Source organism: Pteronotus mesoamericanus, unplaced genomic scaffold, assembly GCF_021234165.1.
Source record: "Pteronotus mesoamericanus isolate MK-2021 breed Mesoamerican mustached bat unplaced genomic scaffold, CSHL_Meso_final contig_116, whole genome shotgun sequence".
NCBI classification, from domain to species: domain Eukaryota; kingdom Metazoa; phylum Chordata; class Mammalia; order Chiroptera; family Mormoopidae; genus Pteronotus; species Pteronotus mesoamericanus.
Genome location: NW_026555027.1, coordinates 43,207,103 through 43,227,293, shown reverse-complemented (window position 1 = coordinate 43,227,293; position 20,191 = coordinate 43,207,103). Strand labels below are relative to the sequence as shown.

Sequence of the window (20,191 nt, the reverse complement as noted above, 5' to 3'; positions counted from 1 at the left end):
GCTTCCCTTCCTTTTAATTTCTCTCTGTAATTTCCAAGTATTTAACCTAATTTGTATTTCATTTGTGCAGATGAAATTATGCAGCAGGAAGTCAGGCCATTGTTGGCAGTGGATATAATTGAACAACTTCACAGACAATTTGCCATTCTTTCAGGTAAGGGGCTAATTCATTTGTATTTCTAGATTTGGTGAGGGTTCTTCTTGGAGGGCCCAGCCTGCTGAATCTTGGCAAACATTATACTCAAGTTTCAGTCATCTCTTAAGGCAACAGTCCCCAACATTTTTGGCACGAGGGACCGGTTTCGTGGAAGACAATTTTTCCACAGACTGTGGTGTGGGGTGGAGGGGAGACAGGAGATGGACCTCAGGCGATAATGCAACTGTGTCCACGGATGGGGAGGAGGAAGGTTGGGGACCGCTGCTTACCCGGCTTACCCAGGCTGGGCTGCACTGAGGACCATTCTGCTGGAGGTGGGATCTCAGAGATGTCATTCATGTGCTATTGGGTACAATTTGATGTTTCTCAAGGGAGTACATTTCTTTGAGGTTGTAAAAGAACATAGCTGAAAAGATTTTGAAGAAGAAATAACTACTGACATCAGCTGCCACCACGATGTTCTTCTAAGATCCAACCTTAAGAGTGTCTTGGTTTTGAGGGTTCATGAACATTGCTGAGGTCATTTATTCTCGAAGAAATTTGTCTTTTATCCGTAGCTCTTAAGGACATCATTTTAATACATTATTTATTTATTTTTTTAAATTAAGCATTTGATGGGAAAAGAGAGAGGCTAATATTGGTAAAAGACTAGAAACTGTCTGAGCCTGGGCACAACTCTGAAATTTGTCGTTACTAGAGTACTGTTCTTTCTTATTCACTTGGGGAAGGATAATATGACTTTAATTACTGAAACTGGAGGTACATACCAAACCCTAAGTAATAGACCAAATTTGGAAGCATTGCATAGTAAGATTAGTTGTCCTTAGCACATATCACAGAGGAATAAGGTGACAATCACTCTCCTTTTATATCTCTTGTGAAAAAGGCAACAAAGTCATCTTAGTTACATCGTGGAGAGAATATGTAGTTAGTATGGATTTTACTTACAATATGGGATGTAAAAAAGTCACATTTCTTTCCTTTCTCTAAGTCCTATTTTATCTGCTCTATATTCCTTATTCTATTGAGTTTAAGGGAAATTTAATCTTTGCCATTTGGATGCCTCTCCCATCGCAGAGTTGTGTCTCACATGGGGACATCTTATACAATCCAGAACATCTGGGGAATTCTCTGGCCTTTCCTCCCCATTGACCACTTGCTCATGTAAGACACTGAGAGTTCCTTAAGTACAGGGTCCTCATTTTTCTTATTTCCGCCTGCATTGCCAGTACTTAGAACAGACCGAAACATAATAGATGCTCAGAATTATCTGAGTCCCCCTGGTCTGCCCTGTGAGGCCAGGGGATCCCCTGCTCCCCGCATCCCTACTCAAGGCACCCTCGTCCTGGTCCGGGGGGCATGCCCAGCCATCCTCCTGAAGGAGCAGTCTCACGGCTTCCCACAGTGAACCCAGGACAGTGCAGGAGAAAAGGCAGGATGGGAACTGTCTCTGGGTTTCTGGTGACTGCTGCTGTGGCCCTCCCCCACAGGAGGCCCCCCGGCCGAAGTGCTGGAATGGACCATGGGGTAGGACGGGGTGGACTCCTACAGCTGTACACCAAAGCTCTAATGCCTCAGTATATGGGTGTATACACACACATACACACACAGTGAGTCTAAAGCAAATGTATGATGAGTATGTAATTATACAATGGCTCATCTGGGGAAGGGGTCCAGCCGCTGATTAATTTATACCTTTAATGATACAACGTGACTTCTTTTGAGTGTTATTGAGGTGTTTCTTTCTTTTCTTACTTCCTAGAGGCAGAATAGGAGAAACATGAACTGGTAACAGCAGCCTTAATAAGGATTTAGATTATGTGTCGCCTTGGGCACTTTAAGCCTCTGTTTCCTCTTTTGAATAATCAATGGAGTCATTGAAATTTTGAGGATTAAATGACAATGTATGAAAAATGCTTAATATTGCAATTTCCAAATAAAGGTTTGACCCTTTTTTATGATATATTTTAATCCCATAAATTGTTTATTTTAGGGTTACATTAAGAAAATAATTTTCAATATGATATAATTTTTATAATTAACTGAAGCCATGCTCACAGTGAATGTGGCATAAAAATGCCACAGTTAAGTCAGGAAAAGAGTTGGTTGTCACTCTTCAATGTAGAACATAGTACTGTGAGAACTCACACCAGACCAAAAGGACACCTCTGATTTAGCAAAGGCACTTTGACCGTGGCAAAGACAACCCTTTTGTTTTTTTCTTCACAAAGATGGTGCCCAAATCAAAGAAAGAAGCACACACCGCCCCTAAAGCTGAAGCCAAGGCAAAGGCCTTGGAGGCAAAGAAAGCAGTGCTAAAAGGCATCCATAGCCACAAAAGAAAGAAGATCCACATGTTACCCGCCTTCCGGAGGCCTAAGACCCTGCGGCTCCGAAGGCAGCCTAACTATCCCGGGAAGAGCTCCCCCAGGAAAAACAAGCTTGGCCACTATGCCGCCATCGAGTTCCCCTGACTACTGAGGCAGCCATGAAGAAGGTAGGAGACAACAATACACTCGTGTTCATTGTGGACGTCAGGGCCAACAAGCACCAGATCAAACAGGCTGTGAAGAAGCTGTATGACATTGATGTGGCCAAGGTCAACACCCCGATCAGGCCTGATGGGGAGAAGAAGGCATATGTTCACCTGGCTCCAGACTATGATGCTTTCGATGTTGCCAACAAAGTTGGGATCATCTGAACTGAGTCCAGCTGGCTAATTCTAAATATAAAAATTTTACACTAAAAAAAAAAAAAGGCAACCCTTTCATAGCTAAGCTTCTGCTGTCATCCTCTGGCCCTTCTCGTAAGACAGAAGCATGGCTTAGAGGTGGTAGCATTTGCAACACTGCAAGTATGTCAGAACATCAGCAACCACGGGGTTCTGAGCCAGCACTTTTTTGGAATTAGGCCTGCTCTGGTCTTTCGTCTTCCATCTTTATCTGGCAGAGGCAGCAGACGTCAGCCACGAGGCCATCGTGGGTGCCTGTGTGATTGCAGGTGTGGAACAGAAATTTCTATGATTAGTTCTTTTCCTATCACTGTGGCCTCTGTGCAGAGTCACAGCAGTTTGCCTTTTCCTGACTGGGGCAAGGAGGATGAAGATGCTCCCGCTGCAGGTTTTTCTACAGATTCCATTGAGCTCTGGAAGGAGCCAGAGGCCCCATCAGCCAGGAACCCTGAAAGGACAGAATGCGGCCCTCCTCTCACTGAGGCCCCGCTTGCATGGCGTGCTGCGCCCTGGGAGTGTGCTCCCGTGGCGGTAGGAGAGCAGGGCTCCTTGCATGGTGCCTGACCCAGGTCTGTGGCCCGATGGTTTGAAGCTTCTGGGTGGCGAAGCCACCAGCAGGAATTTTATAGTGACCAAGGCTGAGGCCTGTGGAGGCTCTGACCCTGGAAGACAACCTGATGTTCCCAGGGAGTTTGGGAGATTTCTAAGTTCAGGGCTTAGCTAGGAAACAAGAGAGTATAAGCAGGTTAGTGTGGTGGAAACACTAGGCTTTGTATTCAGACAATTCTGGGTACATACACTAACACAACTCTGAACCTCAGGGTTCCCACTGGTAAAGTAGATTGTTTAAAGGAAAGTGCCTAGAATGGTATCTGGCTACAAGAGAACTTAGCATATTGGACTTGTTTGTTTGTTCTTTAAACCACATAACAAGAGACCTGGAGGTAGAAATTCAGTATTGGATCAGTGGCTCAATAACATTTAGTCTGGAATCTTTGTGATTCTGTTGATGTTTCTTTTGTTTTTGAAGTCCTGATTCCAAGGTGGCTGCTGGAGCTCCAGACATCAACTCTGTGTCCATAGCATGGAGAAGGAAAGGAGCAATGCTGGCTTCTTCTTCTGCCAGAAGAGCAAAAAGTTCCCAGAAGCTCTTGGCAGACTATATCATATAGCCATTCATAGCAGAAAGGGAGTTTGAGAAGGCAAACATTTAGCTTTTTAACTGCTATGTAGATGGTGGTCAGGGAAGAAGGGGTCGGGAGTGAATTAGCCATTTATCAGTGTTTGCCATAATGAGGAATTTTTAATTATGAGGAATTATCCTTTTTTTCTACATCTTCACCTCAGGACATTTTTTTCATTGCTTTTAGATGGCGAGAGGGCAGGAGGGCAGGAGGAAGGAAGGGAGGGAGGGAGGGAGAAAGAGAAGAGAGGGAAAAATGTTCTATGTGAGAGAGAAACATTGATTGATTGTCCTTGCATATGTGCCTCAACTGGAGAATGAACCTGTGACCCAGGCACGTGTCCTTATAGTAATATGAACCCACGACCTTTTGGTCTACGGGACGATGCTCCAACCAACTGAGCCACAATGGCCAGGGTCTTTTATTTTTCTTTATCTTTTAGTGGTTATTCACCCCCTTGGAATTATTGTCTGGATTCCCCCACCCCGCCCCCTCCCAGTAACACCTTTAATCCTCTTAGAAATAAGTAATAATAAAGGCATGAAAATACTCTTAGGGTTGTGGGGTGCCCAGCATTTCCCCCATATATGCACTAATGGAGCCCAGGGTTGGTAGAGGTGGAGTGTAGGGCAAGTGGGAAGTTCTCACCAAGGAAGGGAGCAGAGTCAAAACTCATACCTAAATTAGCGATGTAAATAAGCTAGTAACTTGGCACCTGGGAAATGAGGACCAATGCAAGGAGATCTAGAGCAGCGCTATTTAATAGAAATATAATGTGACCCACATATGTGCTTTTAAATTCTGTAGTAGCCATATTAAAAAGCAAAAAGGAACACATGAAATTAATTTTAGTAATATATTTTATATAAACCAATATACCTAAAATATCATTCAACATGTTATTAATATTCAAAATTATTAATGAGATACTTAACATTTTTTGTACTAAGTTTTGGAAATCTAGTTCGTATTTTATACTTACAGCACATCCCAGTTTGGACAGGTCACATTTCAGATATTCAACAGCCACATGTGTCTCATGGCTACTGTGTGGGGCAGTACAGGCTACAGAAATGGCTGGCAGTCATGTTGGACCAAATGCCTGCTTTTTACCACATGATTTGTTTTGCTCCTCACCATCCTTAAATGAAATTAATAGGTAATATAATCTGTAACAAATAGACTCCAAAGTGTATAGTGGCTCAAACAGTGTAGAAATTCAGCTCTTACTCTTGGAACAGTCCAGCATGTACGTTTCTGGTCAACAGATGACTTTTCTTCATATGAACTTTCGCAATGGAGGCTTCTTTTACTTTGTGTCTGTTATTACTGTTTTCCATTTAATGACCTTTTTATCTGCATCCAGAAAGCAGACAGGGAAAGTGAGCATACGCCTTCTTAAAAGCCTCAGCTCAGCAACAGCACACACCATGTTCCATTGACTTGAACCTGGCTTAGTCATATGGATGCATTAACAGCAAGGGAAGCTGGGAAATGTAGTGAGCTGTGTGTCCACAGAGTGTGAACAGCCACCTCCCTCCTTACTCATATACTTTAAAAAAATTTTTTTAAAGAAATTTAAAGGAGAACAGCAATGTAAAGGAGAAATAGAAGGAAAATAAGCATAGTAAAATAATACATGTTTAAATATATATTTCTAACTACACTAGAAAAAAATTATGCAAGAGTCAGGTGCTTGCCCCTGTATGTGAGTCATCGTGAATGTGACAGGTACGAATGCTGGGGTGTGCTATGGGTGATCAGACGCCCTGCGTGGCCTTGCCATGGAGATATTCCAAAACAGTGAAACAATTGTTGATAAAGTTCTGAACAAAGTATTATCTTCCCTCAGTTTATAGGGTAGTTGTAGCCCTGGAAAATTAGTATATATTAAAACTGTTTAAGAATACTTTGTGATTTGTGACAACGCAGGTGGACCTTGGGAGCATTATGCTAATAAGTCAGGCAGAGAATGACAAATGCCATATGATCTCTCATCTGTGTGAAGTCTAAAAAAAAAAGAAGTCATAGAAACAGAACAGATGGGTGGTAGCCAGAGGTGGGGGTGGGAGGTGAGGGAAATGGGTGAAGGTTGTTAAAGATACACACTTTCTGTTATAAATAACTTCTATAGATGTTAACTAAACTTATTGTGGTAATCATTTTGTAATATATAAATATATCAAATTATTATGTTGTACACCTTTAATACAGTGTTATATATCAATCGTATCTCAATAAAATTGGAAAAACATTAAAAACTTTATGGTTATATGTAAAACAGAATTAGAGTCTAGGATCAGATCATTATAAATGGATTTTTCATTATATTGAGTTTCTAGTAAGACATTAAAAAATCACATAGGGTGTGGAACAATCCTTTATTACGTAGGACAGATTATTTAACTTAAGCCCTGAGGTTTCCTAAGTGCCTCCTGGGGAGCGGGGCTGCCATTTTGCCAGTTAAAATCAGTTCTTTGGGAGAAGAGAAAGGGAAAATAAATCCTAGAAGGCAAATAGCAGTAACTGCCTCCCTCTCTTCTACTGATGATCTTTACCATCTTTCTATAGGATTTCCCAGCATTCCATATTCTCCTCATATGATGTCATCATGCCACTTAATGAACAGGAAAAAATTATACTAGGAGAAGTCAAGTTTATTTTATTTTAAGTAGCCATTTTACTCAACTACCCGTCGTTTGCTTTTCTGTATCTTCCTTGAGTAGGGATTTCCTTGGCGTGCTTTCTTCCCTTTGCACTTCCACGTTTCCTCACAAGGTGGCACTGAATGCCTTGTTGTGGGTTGTCAACAGCTTTATAGAGGCTCAGCTTTGCTTCTTTAGTGTTCTGCCTCTTAAGACTAACAATATTCAACAGCAGGAGGTGTCCTCAGTTAACCTGGGGAGCAAGGGGGAGAGGATGAGGGCCTCTCTGCTCTCTGGTGTTCAGCATTGGTATTAACTAAGAAACTAGAAAATTCCACCTACCTTTCTCCATTTAGGTGTGAAGAGCTTTAATTTATAATTTATGATAAAAGATGAAATCATTAAATGGTGTAATCATATCTTAATGAATATTTTAGGGTGTTTTGGTTCTCGGAAATGTTTTAGCCATTCTCTTGGCAAATATTGGTTATACAATTAATACAGTTTTATAATGCATCTAAATTTAGCCTTACTAGAGATGGAAATTCTCTTAATTTAGGTTTCTCTGAAACTTCTTATGGTTGTCAAACTACAAAGAGGAAGGATATTAGGTGAAAGCTGCTAACAGTATCCTGATTTAAATTGTTTTCAGTCAATATAAATAGGTAGCTCAACCTCTTTGTCAAAGCTTGGTATCTTTGTTCAAACTTTAAAATAAGCACACAGGATTAATAAGGAGGGACTTCCTGGAGAAGTATGACTGGTCATCCAGACGAGCTCACAGGGTGTCATTCCTGAGCGACTGGTCTCTGAGAACTTAAAGACTCACACTAACAATACTCTCAAGAGACTTTGTAGAAAAATCACAATGCTGACTTTCTCTTTACGTGATACAAATAGTCCTATTGGTGCAATAGCATATTCTCTCCCTTGAAACAAAGTTACGTGGAAAGTTAGACATGTAAGCAGAAGAGGCTTAGCAGGCGTGGACTCAGAGTAGCAGAATGGGCTGATGTAATGGAGATTACACCTTTGCTCACCTTTGCTTCTCTGAGTCTCTCTCGTTCTGTGATTTCTTCACGGATTCCCATACGCACATCAATCACACAATGCTCACCAACCACGCCCTACACTGATACCCCTTCTGTTAGATATGTGAAATACGTGCACTCATTTGTAGTCATTGGCTTCACTTGGGAGCCTTTATTCCTCGTAATGCAGTCCTGCTCCGCGACATAACCTGAGGGGGCCCAGGGCGCGTCAGCTCTCCCTGCTCGGGCCGGCGCTCCGGTTTCCCAATTGTCTTAGTTCTGGGTGCCTTAGTATCTCATTAATTTTTTTATAGCCCTTCTTGGCCAAAAGCAAAACCAAACAGTTAAAACAACTTAATAAGTCTACAAGTCCTAACCACTTAGTAACAGTTTGAGAAAATAAGTAATACATAAATGGAAAGAAAAAGCAATTCTGACCATTTCATTCTTAGACACTAGAGTTATCGCAAACCTTGGAATCAGACTGATTTCAGATTTTAACCACCGTTTTAGCTTTTCAATTTAGTGACTACAAAAATGAAGAGAAATATTGTATTTGTGTTGGCATTCCTTACTATTCTACCTATGCTAACATGATTTTTAAAATATTACCTTTTATACAGTAACTGTCTTCAAAGGATTCAAAAATCGAATTCTCCCAACACCTCTGAGCAAGCATGAAGGAGAAGAGATTTGTTCAAAAACAGTTCCGTGCCAACCTTCCCCCACTCTGCTCTGAAATAATACGGCTAGGAAAAGGGGAGGCCAGCACACATCTCCTGACGTGCTATTCGTCAGAGTGCTGTGCCTGCCGAGGCGGGACATCAGAGCACTGCGCTAACATCCTGACCCCCCGCCGTCTTTGTTGCAGGAGGCCGAGGGAAAGACGGTGCCCCTATCATCACATTTCCAGAGTTTGTGGGGTTCAAACACATCCCAGATGAGGACTTTCTGAACGTCGTGACCTACCTGACTAGCATCCCCAGGTGAGCTGAACACAGCATTCTACTGCCTTCTTCGTCATTGGCTTTATCCCCCGTGGGGCAGGGCTGGGTTGAAATGGAGTCTTCCATGAGCACCGCTCACGCTGGCAGGTAATTTGTCCAATTTCATCAGTCACAGACCAGGGATATAGAATGAGATTAGAAAACACTGATGAACGAGCATCAGTTCTGTTCATACTGTGCCCATAGAAGGTACTTAATAAACATTGCTGAGTGAATAAAAAGGTTGACAGAACCGCTGAAGCTTTGTTCCTTCAGGTTCATTGCTCAGGTTCGGTTGATTCTGGCTTCCTGGGGCCTCTCGTCTGAGACACGTGTCAATTGCCCACGGAACTCTAGTCCTGTTAGGAGTTATCTCATTTATCTCCCCTGAATAAAGAATTTAAGGGCAGATTTTATGATTGTCATTTTCAGATGGAGAAACTGAGGCACACAGCAAGGAAATGGAAAGGCCAGGAATAAAAACCGTGTTGTAGTGGAAACCATGGCAGTGATGTTTTTGGGCAACTGCTAATTCCATCCTCTGCAGCCCATGTCTCGTATCTTTATGCCAATTGAGTTAATGCCCAGATCTCCAAGGGATGGAGTGTGGGACAGAGTTCATATTGGTAACAATCCTTTTACAAACAGAAACAGAGCTGGGAGTGGGGTCCAGACCCACTGCATAGGTAGTGCTGTGTCCACTCTCCAGCAAAGCAGATGGGCCCCACCCTCCATGGGTTTGTATTGCTTATGATATAATTTCTTACTTAACTGCTGTGTGGTTTGGAATTTACACAATAGCTGTGTGTGTGTGTGTGTGTGTGTGTGTGCGCGTGCGTGTGCTGTTGTGCTTGCTTTTAATCTGCCACCTACGATTTAGAAGTAAACGCCAGCTTTGTGATTGAAAGGCCACGTGCAGCCTGATCCCACCCGTGCAGATTAGGAAGTTGCTTAGTTTGCTTTAACCAAAGCCACTCCACGGAAATGAAGAACAAACTGATAGTGACCAGAAGGGAGGGAGGAGGGTGGTAACGTGGAAAGAAAGGGAAGGGGCAAGCAAAGGAACACAGATGGAGGACTCATGGGCATGGAGGATGGGGGGATTGACTGCGGGATGGGGGGAGGGGCAGGGGACAGCAACGTGGGGGGGAAGGTGGGACAACAATTTAACTGAACAACAATTTAAAAAAAGACTTTTTTTTTGGTTTTTTACGCTTCTTCCTTTCTGAGAGAAGGTTATGGGTTCATTTTTAGTGCACTTCTTCAAAGTTCAGTACTTGATTTCTATTTTGCCACTTTCTTCTCTCTCCTCCTCCTACCCCCAAATGGGCCGTACGTTATGCAATCACAGGAGGATTTGGCGCTTTGTTGATTTAGGGGAAGGATACTGAGCTTGGTTCGTGCTGTTCTCTTTGCAGGAGCACCTCTCCAACCCTTCTGGGCCTGGCTCACTCCTACATAGTCATGAGAGCTCAGTCTGCTGTCGTTTCTTCCGGGAAACCTCCCTGTTCTGCTCACAGTTCTGCCCTCCCAGATCCTACACCTCCCAGAGCACCTAAAGCTTACCCCTTATGAACGATGTAGTAGATAGAAATTCCTGCCCCTTCCGTTTGATGGTGCTTCCTTTTTTCTTTTCTTTTCTTTTTTTTTTTTAACAGTAGCCCTAACACAGTGCCCAGGATATGGTAGGTTCTCAAGAAGTAATGTTGGTAGAATGTCCAGTTCTGATATAATGCATTTCAATCTAAAGATATTTTTATAGGGTGAGAAGGAGGACACTGACAGAGAGAGGAGACCCCATTTCTCACTCCTGCACTGACCTGCTGGGCAATAGGGAGTTGAACTTGGTCTCCCTCTTTGGCTCTGTTGCATCCAAAAGAATCACCCATCAGTTCAGCACTTTCTCCTTCTGTGGGGAGCAGCAAGGACGACAGTGAGCAAGGAAGTAGGCAACAGGTGGACGCCCCCCCCAACCCGCCCCGTTATATTTGTTTTAATCTCACTGTTTAATTTTACTGAATCCCTGGTTGCAGTCATGTGCGGTACAAGGCGACTTGCATCTTGTACTTTCAGCCTTTTCCGAGCCACACTGAGGACCTGCATTGAGTGTCATCTGAACCAGAGGAGAGAGAAGCATTGAGGGGTAGAAACCCTTATCTCCCAGATGTGGAAGATAGGACAAATCAAGGGGCTGCTCTTCGGACCCGATTTCCTTTTTCTTCTCTATGTTCTTTGTGTAATTGCTGACAAACTTGAGAGTATTTTCCTTTCCTCAAATGCTGTTTTTCCCCTTGAGAAAGCGTGCCTGCTTGACCGGTCATTCCCGTTTCTTCTTCCTAGCGTTTGCTCGTACCCTCTCTGACCCGTCCTTTGGTTTCAGCATGAAAGGGGAATTTGACCTGATTGTTCAGTTTCTATTTCAGGTTCCTATTTATCAAAATTGGCATCTTCCTAAATGTTACAGTGGTTACCAGGCACCAGAGCTCTTCTCAGGTTGCAAACTGTTTATGGGAAGTTAGCAGAGGGCTCATGACATAGAACGAGCAGCAACTGATGCAGTAGAAGACTGACAAGATACTCAGGAACGGGCCACAGTGTTCATATATTACTTAGATCTATTGCATTCCTCTTCCGTACCTTATTCGTTCCTGCCTTCATCTTTAATATCTTCTTTCTTGTGTTTTCTTTTAGTTTTCTTAATTTTTTCATATTTTTTGACTTAAAAGTTATATTTACTTTCATTTTTAAATTTTATTGCTATAAATGGTTAAGGTTATGAATTTTCTCTGATCCCTGCTTTAAATGTATTTCATTAATTCTGATATGTAGTATTTTTATGATCACTGCATTTTAGAAATTCTATAATTTCATTTTATATTTCTGTCTTTACTGAAGAGCTGTTTAATAGGAGGTTTTATGATTTTTCAGGTATTTTCTCTGTGGCCTTGTAGCATGATAAATTTTTGTGGATGCTCCATGTGTGCTTGAGAAGAGGATGGACCCTCTATTATTAGGATGTAGGCTTCAACACATATAACTTTATGGACGTGTTGTTGTTGTCTGCCCTGTCTTACACTGCAAGTGGTGTATTAAAACCTCCTGTGTAAAGTATATTTCTGTCTCCTTGTACCTCCTTTAGTTTCTGCCTTAAAAAGTTGGTTATTATGTCATTTGGAACATCAATATTTACAACTATCATATCTTCATTGTGCATTGTGGCTTTTTGCATTAAAAAGTACTCCTTGTTATGTTTAATGCTTTATGACTTGAATTCTACTGTGTCGATATCAAGCCTGAATGCCCTTGCTATTTTTCCCATTTGCTTAGCATACTCCTGCAATTTCTTTTAATCTTTCTGAATCACCTTGTTCTAGATTTTTCTCTTGTATACAGTACATAATTGGTTCTTACTTTGTGAGTCAAATTGAAAATCTTTTTCTTACATTAGGTGAATTAAGCTCATTCATATTTACTGCTATGATTGATATATTTGGCCACAACTTTGTCATGACTATTTTGTTGTAACTATTAGATGTATTATATTTACTGTATTTCTCTACATGATAGGTTTTCTTTCTCTCTCTCTCTCTCTCTCTCTCTTTTTGACTTCTTTTGGTATTTAGGAAGATATGTGATTTTGTCCTTGTATTTTTACCTTTTTTAGTGCCATTAGTCCCTGTTTTTAAATAGAATCTTTTACTGACTGGCTTTCCAGTTTTCAACACTGTCTTCTGATTCCCACCTATTGCCTCTACAACAGTCAATGACTTTATTATTTTTCTCTTCTCCTCTCTGTCTTATTCCATCTTTTAACTTGCATTATTTCTATATGTTATCCTTCCATCATACTTAATATTAGACTTACCATTAAATATAATAATCTCTTTGCTGAGTTTCTCTAGATTATCTTTTGATTGGATCTTTACTAGATTATTCAAAAAGGGCTCATAAATACAGAACTTCCTGAATTTTTACATGTTCACAACTGTTTTTTATATTGTCTTAATACTTGAAAGTCAGCTTGTCAAGATATAAAATTCTTGGTTCACATTTTTTGGTCATGAATTGTTATAGAATGCTGCTGTTCAATTATTGTCATGATTTTTATGTTGCTTTTGAGAAATATGATGCCTGCCTGTTTATTTTGTCCTACTAAATTATTTTATACTTTTGCTTGGAGGTGCTTAGAATTATTACTTTATTCTTAAAACGTAACAGTTTTGCTAAAATATGTCTTAAGAGGTGATTTTTTTCAGATCAATTTTCCAAGGTACCTGCTAGGCCCCTTCAGGTATACGTAGATTCAGATTTTGTTTTTTGGAAACTTTTCTTGGACTATATTTGTATATATTATTTCTGCCCCTTTGTTTTGTTTTTAATCATCAGGGACTTCCAATGTAAGTATGTTGGTTCTTTTGGGACTGGCTTCAATTTCAACCACTTAGTGACCTTTTTTTACTGTTTTCTTTCCCCCTCTATTTTGATTCACTTATTTTTTTTATGGTATTCATTGTCCCTTATTAAATTTTTGTTCAAATATGTTCTCTCTGTGTATCTTTAGACTGCATTTCTTATCATTTTTCTGACTTTAATAAGCTCATTTTATTTCCTCTTTTCTTTATATGTTAAAAAAATCTATTCCTGCTCTTGGTCTTTGAGCTCCTTATTGAAAGTCTTTCCCTCCCACATCCCCAAATGCTTGTTTGTAAATTTTTGGAGAGCTATGTAGCAGGGTTTTTTCCTTTAATAACTAACTTTTTGGAGGAATTTTCATTGTTTAAAATATTTTCATGAAATAGACTTTTTAAGGGTATTTTTTAGATCACAGCAATGTTGAGTGGAAAGTTCAGAAATTTCCTATTTATTCCCTGCCCCCCCAAGGCAAATCTCCCCAGCCATTAACATCTCACACGTAAGCGGTATATTTGTTACAACTGATGAACACACAATGACACACCATTGTCACCCAAAGTCCATAGTCTATATTAGGGTTCACTCTTGGTGTTGTACATACTATGGGTTTAGACAAATGTATAATGACGTGCATTCACCATTATAGTATCGTACAGAGTAGTTTCACTGCCCTAAACATTCTCTGTGATCTGCCTGTTCACCCCTCCCATGCCCAACACTTGGCAACCACTAATCCTTTCCTGTTGTCATAGTTTTGCTGTTTCCAGGAAGTTATATAGTTGGAATCATACAGTATGTAGTCTTTTAAGGTTGACTTCTTGTTTGCACATGCAGACCCAGGGAAAGTCCTCAGACTGAAAACTCTCCTCCACAAGTGGATGGCAGGGAACGACTGAAGAAAAAGACAAGCTGCTTCAGTCTGGGAATTAACAGGGTTTATTAAAGGAAACTTGCATATAAGGTACTTCTCGAGCCTGACAAGATGAAGTGGATATCCTCCATGCTGTTTGGCAGGTGCTGAAGAATGTTACAGAGCAAAGCAGGATGGATGGGACACTGGTACATGATCCATCCCAGATAAGGGAAAATGCCTCACATGCTTGTTTGTGGCAGGGCCACAGTATGTTCTAGGAACCAACACATTGTGGGGCATACGGAAGAGGTCGATCAGATAGTCTCTGTGGGGACTGACAGGACATAATCTCTGTTCTAGGTTTACAGGAAGCAATCTCTGGTCTGGCCCAAATCTAGCACATGATCTGACATCTGTCACATCATGACACAGTCTCTCTTCAATTCTTCCTTCTTTTAGTAATATGCATTTCCGTTTACTCCATGTCTTTTCATGGCTTGATGACTCATTTTGTTTCAGTACTGAGTAATATTCCATTGTCTGGATGTACCAAAGTGTATCCATTCACCTATTGAAGGACATTTTGGTTGCTTCCAAGTTTTGGTAATTATGAATAAAGCTGCTATAAACATCCATGTGTGAGTTTCTGTGTGGACATAAATTTTCAATACATTTAAGTAAATACCAAGGAGCACACTCACTGGATCATATGGTAAAAGTACGTTTAGTTTTGTAAGAAACTGAGAAATGGTCTTCCAACATAGCTGTACCATTTTGCATTCCCACGAACAATGAATGACAGTTCCTATTGCTCCACATCCTTGTCAATGTTTGGTATTGATGGTGTTTTGAATTTGGGCCATTTTAATAGGTTATCTTGTGGTATCTCATTGTTGTTTTAATTTGCAATTCCTTAATGACATGTGTTGTTAAACATCTTTTGGTTGGCAGGCCAACGCTCCATCCACTGAGCCACACCAGCCAGGGCTTAAACATCTTTTAATATGCTTATTTGCATCTGTATATTTTCTATGGTGAGGTGTTTGTTTTGGTTTTCTGCCCATTTTTAAATTGGGTTGTTTGTTGTTTTTTTAGTGCTGAGTTTTAAGAGTTCTCTGTATACTTTAACAGTTTTCTTTTTAATCAGATATGTCTTTTGCAAATATTTTTTTCTAATTTATGGCTTGTGTTCTCATTCTCTTGCTAAAAATTTTTAATTTTAATTTTTTGCCCTCATTATAGTCACACCCTATAGATTAATACTCCTTATATTTCTGCATTTAGTGTACAGGATGGGTGGTTGGAGGTGGTTTCCGATTCTTAGTTCAATAATACCATCTTTGGTTAGTATATCTAAATGCAATTTCTTTTATTAATGACCTAAAAAACTTTTTTTGGAAGTTAAGGAAAGGAGTTTATATCCTTAATTTTTTGTTTTGTTTTGTTCTGTAGAATTTATCTCTTACCTCTTTTTGCCTTTACCATACAGTCACTACTTCTCCTTTCATTTCCTTTTCTCTTCCAGCAGCTTTACTTTTTCAAGACGGCCTCTTTGAGTCCTTTCCTAGTTAGTACCCTGATATACCAGGCCTGTTTTTCATGATCTTTGCACTTAGGGTGGGCTTTTTCTTTCTGGCAGAGGTTTTATTTTAATCTTCTTTCCTCTTGACACTCCCCATGCATTAGTCAATGTTCTTCAGAGAAATGGAACCGGTGGGAGATGGATGATAATTTTATGATCAATTTATCTTGACTGGGCTAAGGGAGGCCTAAATCGCTGGTAAAATGTTATTTCTGGGTGTGTCTGTGAGGATGTTTCTGGAAGAGATTAACATTTAAATAAATGAGCTGAGTAAAGCAGATTGCCTTCTCCCTGTGGGTGGGTATCACCGTCTCTCAGTGCTAGAATAGACCAGAAAAGTGTAAGAAGAGTGACTTCTCTCTTGGCCTGAACTAAGACATCTGTATTGTTTCCTCATGTGCTTGCTTTAATCTCATGTTTTGTTTATGATGGTCCCTAAGCATACAAAATCTACTGCTAGTGTTGTCCGCAAGAGGCCACCTTGATTGACTGGCATGGAAACAAAATGATTAAGAACTACAAATGTGGAAAATCAGTGATGGCTATTGCCCGTCAGTCAAGCATGCCCTATCCCACCATAACTAGGATCTTGAAGAACAAGGACAAAGTGATGGAAGCTCTTAAAGGATCTGCTTCCTTGAAGGCAATGAGACTAACATAAATTAGAAAAGTGACTATATCAGACATAGAGAAACTTCTAATGACCAGACACAGAAGAGTATCTCTCTCAGCACCATGAAGATCACAGCCAAAGTTAAAAGTTCCTTTGTGATGCTGAAACAAAAGGCTAAAATGTTGAATTTACTGCTAGTGCTGGGCGGTTTAAATGATTCAAGAATTGTTATTCATTACAGAATGTGAAAGTGAGTGGTGTGTCTATGGGTGCTGATGTGAAAGCAGCTGAAGCATTTTTGGAAACTCTAGATAAACTGATTGTGGAGGATAATTACTTACCACAGCAAATTTTCGATATGTACAAAAACTTTCAGTTGTGGAAACAGATGCCTAAAAAGACTTTCGTCCATCAGGAGGCCAAATCAATGCCAGGTTTCAAGGCTTTTTAAGGACAGGATAACAGTCTTGCTTGGGGACAATGTTGCAGGCTACAAATTGAAACTCTTTGTAACTTGGCACAGTGAGAACCCCTGGGCCTTCAAACATATCAATAACTATACACTGTCGGTGCACTACAGGAGCAATAAGAAATCGTGGGTAATACCCCATTGATATCAATGGATAAATCATCCAGATAGAAACTCAATAAGGAAACAGTGGCCTTAAATGACACATTGGACCAGATGGACTTAATTCATATTTTTAGGACAAATCACCCAAAAGTAGCAGAATATACATTTTTCATAAGTGAACATGGAATATTTTCCAGGCTAGATCACATGTTAGGCCACAAAATAAGTCTCAGTAAATTTCAAAAGACTGAAACCATATCAAGCATCTTCTCCAATAATAACAGTATAAAACTAAAAATTAGTTACAAAAAGAAACCTGGAAAATGCACAAACACATGGGGGCTAAAAAACATCTTACTAAATAATGAATAGGTTAACAATGAGATCACAGAAAAAAATCAAAAGATACCTTGAGACAAATGAAAATGAAAATACAACCACCCCAAATCTATGGGGCACAAAGAAAGCAGTCCTAGGAGGGGCATTATAGCAATACAGGCCTAGCCTTAAGAAACAAGAAACTTTTCAAATAAACAATCTAACCATATATCTAAAGGAACCAGAAGAAGAATAAACAAAGCTCAAAGTCAGTAGAGGGAAGGAAATAATGAAGATCAGAGCAGAAATAAATGAAATAGGGTAAAAAAAATAGAAAAGATCAATAAAAGCAAGCTCTGGTTCTTTGAAAAGATAAACAGTATTGATAAACCTTTAGCCAGATTCATCAAAACAAAAGAGAAAGACAAAAGTCAGACAGAAAAATGCAAAAACCGTATGATTTCATTCATGTATAATCTTAAAAAATAAAAATAAAAATGAACAAACAAAACAGAAACAGACTTATAAATACAGAGAATAAGTTGATGGTTGCCAGATGGAAGGGAGGTTGGGGGAAAAGATTAACAAGGGGAAGAGATTCAGATGTACAAATTTCCAGTTATAAAAAAAGTCACGGGGATGGAAAGCACAGCATAGGGAATACAGTCGATAATATTATAATAACTATGTACGGCATCAGATGGGTACTAGACGTGTTGGGGTGGTCACTTCATAAGTTATATGAATGTCTAATCACTCACTATGTTGTACACCTGAAACTAATGTAACATCGTATGCCAACTATAATTGAAAAGCCAAATGAGAAGTCACGGGTGACCCAGCTCCTCTTCCAAGATGCCCTCCTGAATTGCTATGTTAACAAAATGGGTAGAGAATAACATACCTTTTAAGATTTTTACTTATTGTAAAATCCCCTCAGATATCTTCCCTTTACTGGTGATCTTTAACACAGTATCAAAGTGGTGTTTCTCCCTCAAAACACCATCTTTTTGATCCAACCAAGAGATCAAGGAATCAGAGCAGCTTTTAAGGCTGGCTACCTGAGGAGAACCTTTGCCCAGGCTGCTGCTGCTACTGAGGAAGACACTGATATAATTCTGGAAGGATTAGAACATCTATGACTGCAGCAAGAACCTTGCTTAGGTTTAGGGTGATTCACCAAGGGCTGTGTGAATAGCAAATGGAAGAAGACACTCAAGAGGTGGTCCACGACTGCAAAAGATTTGCCAAGAATGAGAAGTTTGCAAAAATCAGCAAGGCTATGGTTGAGATGGCAATCAACAACTTTAAGCTGAGTGTGGATCAGGACGACTTGAGAAGCTCCTAGACATGGTTCCTAAGGAATTGACTAATAATGAGTTGTTGGAATGGGAGTAGGCACACATAGATGAAGAATAGGCAAAAGAAAGGACCCCTAGAAAATCACACTGAATGGCTTAGCAGAAGCTTTTGCAGACCTCAACAAGCTCTTTAAAAAGTTTGAAAACATGGACCCCAACATGAAAAGGTTTTCATTAATTGAGAGGAACGTTTGTGGTGCATTATCTGCTTATAATCATATCTGTGATGTTGAAAAGAAACAAACCAGGCAAACCACCATACACATATTTATGTAAAAAGTGACATCTCCTTGAGAAGTGCCTCAGGCAGCTCCTTCAGGAGACACTCCAGAAGAAGGCATTGTTATCATAGGAGAGGACCGCTCCATGTGTGTTATTGCCCTGGAGACCTTCCTGAGGGAAAAGATGTAACATGGAAGACAGTGATTAGCCCAGCCCTCACCCTTTGTAGTTCTGGACTCATGTGTGTGTTTGTGTCTTAATTTTTAACATAAAAGAGTAAGAAGTAAAAAAAAAAAAAAAAGAAAAGGAAAGGAAAGGATAAAAGCTCATAAAGATATAAAGAAAATATTTTATACATCTATATAATGTATTTGTGTTTTAAGCTAAGTATTCTTACAAAAGAGTCAAAAAGAGAAAATTTAAAAGTTTGTAAAGTAAGAAAGTTACAGTAAGCCAAGTTTAATTTATTATTGAAGAAAAATAACTGTGTACAAGTTAGTGTAGCCTAAGTGTGCAGTGTTTGTAGAGTCTACGGTCGTGTACAGTAATGTCCCAGATTGTCACATTCACTCACCACTCACTCACTGACTCACTCAAAACAGCTTCCAGTCCTGCCAACTGCATTCATGGTTAGTGCCCTATGTAGTTGTACAACTTTTTATCTTTTATACAGTATTTTACTTTTTCTGTGTGTAGATACATAAATACTTACATTGTGTTACAGTTGCCTGTGGTATTCAGCACAGTAACATGCTGTATGTGTTTGTATCCGAGGAGCAATAGGTTATACATATAGCCAAGGCATGTGGGAGACTATACCATGTAGGTTTGTGCAAGTGCACTTATGATGTTTGCACATGGACAAAATCACCTAACAACACATGTCTCAGAATGTATCCCTGTTGTCAAATGATGCATAACTGTATAGCAAAAGATAAGGTAAGGTGAAATTTCAGGTTTGGAGAGCAACAGTGATGATTCTGAGATATTCAAGAGATTAAACTGATTGTCTCCTACATGTCCATTCTTAATTTGAGATTATCTCATAATCTCTTTCATACACCATAAAAATTATCAGCTGAATTTGAAGGAGTACATCAGTCGTCCCTGGAGACTTGACATAGAATTAGTGAGTCATAGAACGATAAAGTTGGAAGGACTGTTTAAGACCAGTTCCTGCCAGCTCACCATTTTGCAAATGAAGATGCCAAGAATACCATGCACCTTGGAAAGCATTATGAATTCTTTACTTCTGAAGTTAGAACAATAGTAAAAACAAAGAAACAATAAATCATAGGTGAATCATTTTAACTTCTATACCAGAAACAACCTTGAGCACTGCTCTTTGAAAGGGAATTTCTAAGGCTACTGATGATCCCAGGGTAACTGTCAATAAACATAAACGATCCTAAAGACTAGTTTGATTCCCTTCAGTAAGAAGCCCCGTAAACAGTATGCCGTGACCTTCATGTTCGTGTTTGGAATTTGGCCTTTGAGTTGCAGTTACCGGTGGTGGTGGTT

General features: G+C 39.9%; 1 protein-coding gene and 1 pseudogene across 3 annotated transcripts in view; both read left to right on the top strand.

Annotated features, from left to right (window-relative positions):
* MCF2L2 (MCF.2 cell line derived transforming sequence-like 2) overlaps positions 1-20,191 on the top strand; it is a 221,869-nt gene that overhangs the window by 32,269 nt on the left and 169,409 nt on the right. For 2 of the 3 annotated variants that reach the window (XM_054581079.1, XM_054581088.1), the window contains exons 2-3: positions 71-154; positions 8,620-8,734. In XM_054581079.1, the coding sequence (XP_054437054.1) occupies positions 71-154; positions 8,620-8,734 (199 nt within the window). Of the gene's footprint in view, positions 1-70; positions 155-8,619; positions 8,735-20,191 lie in introns of those variants that run through there. The other variant, XM_054581097.1, reaches the window with a different exon arrangement.
* Positions 2,358-2,858, top strand: LOC129076929 (60S ribosomal protein L23a-like; annotated as a pseudogene).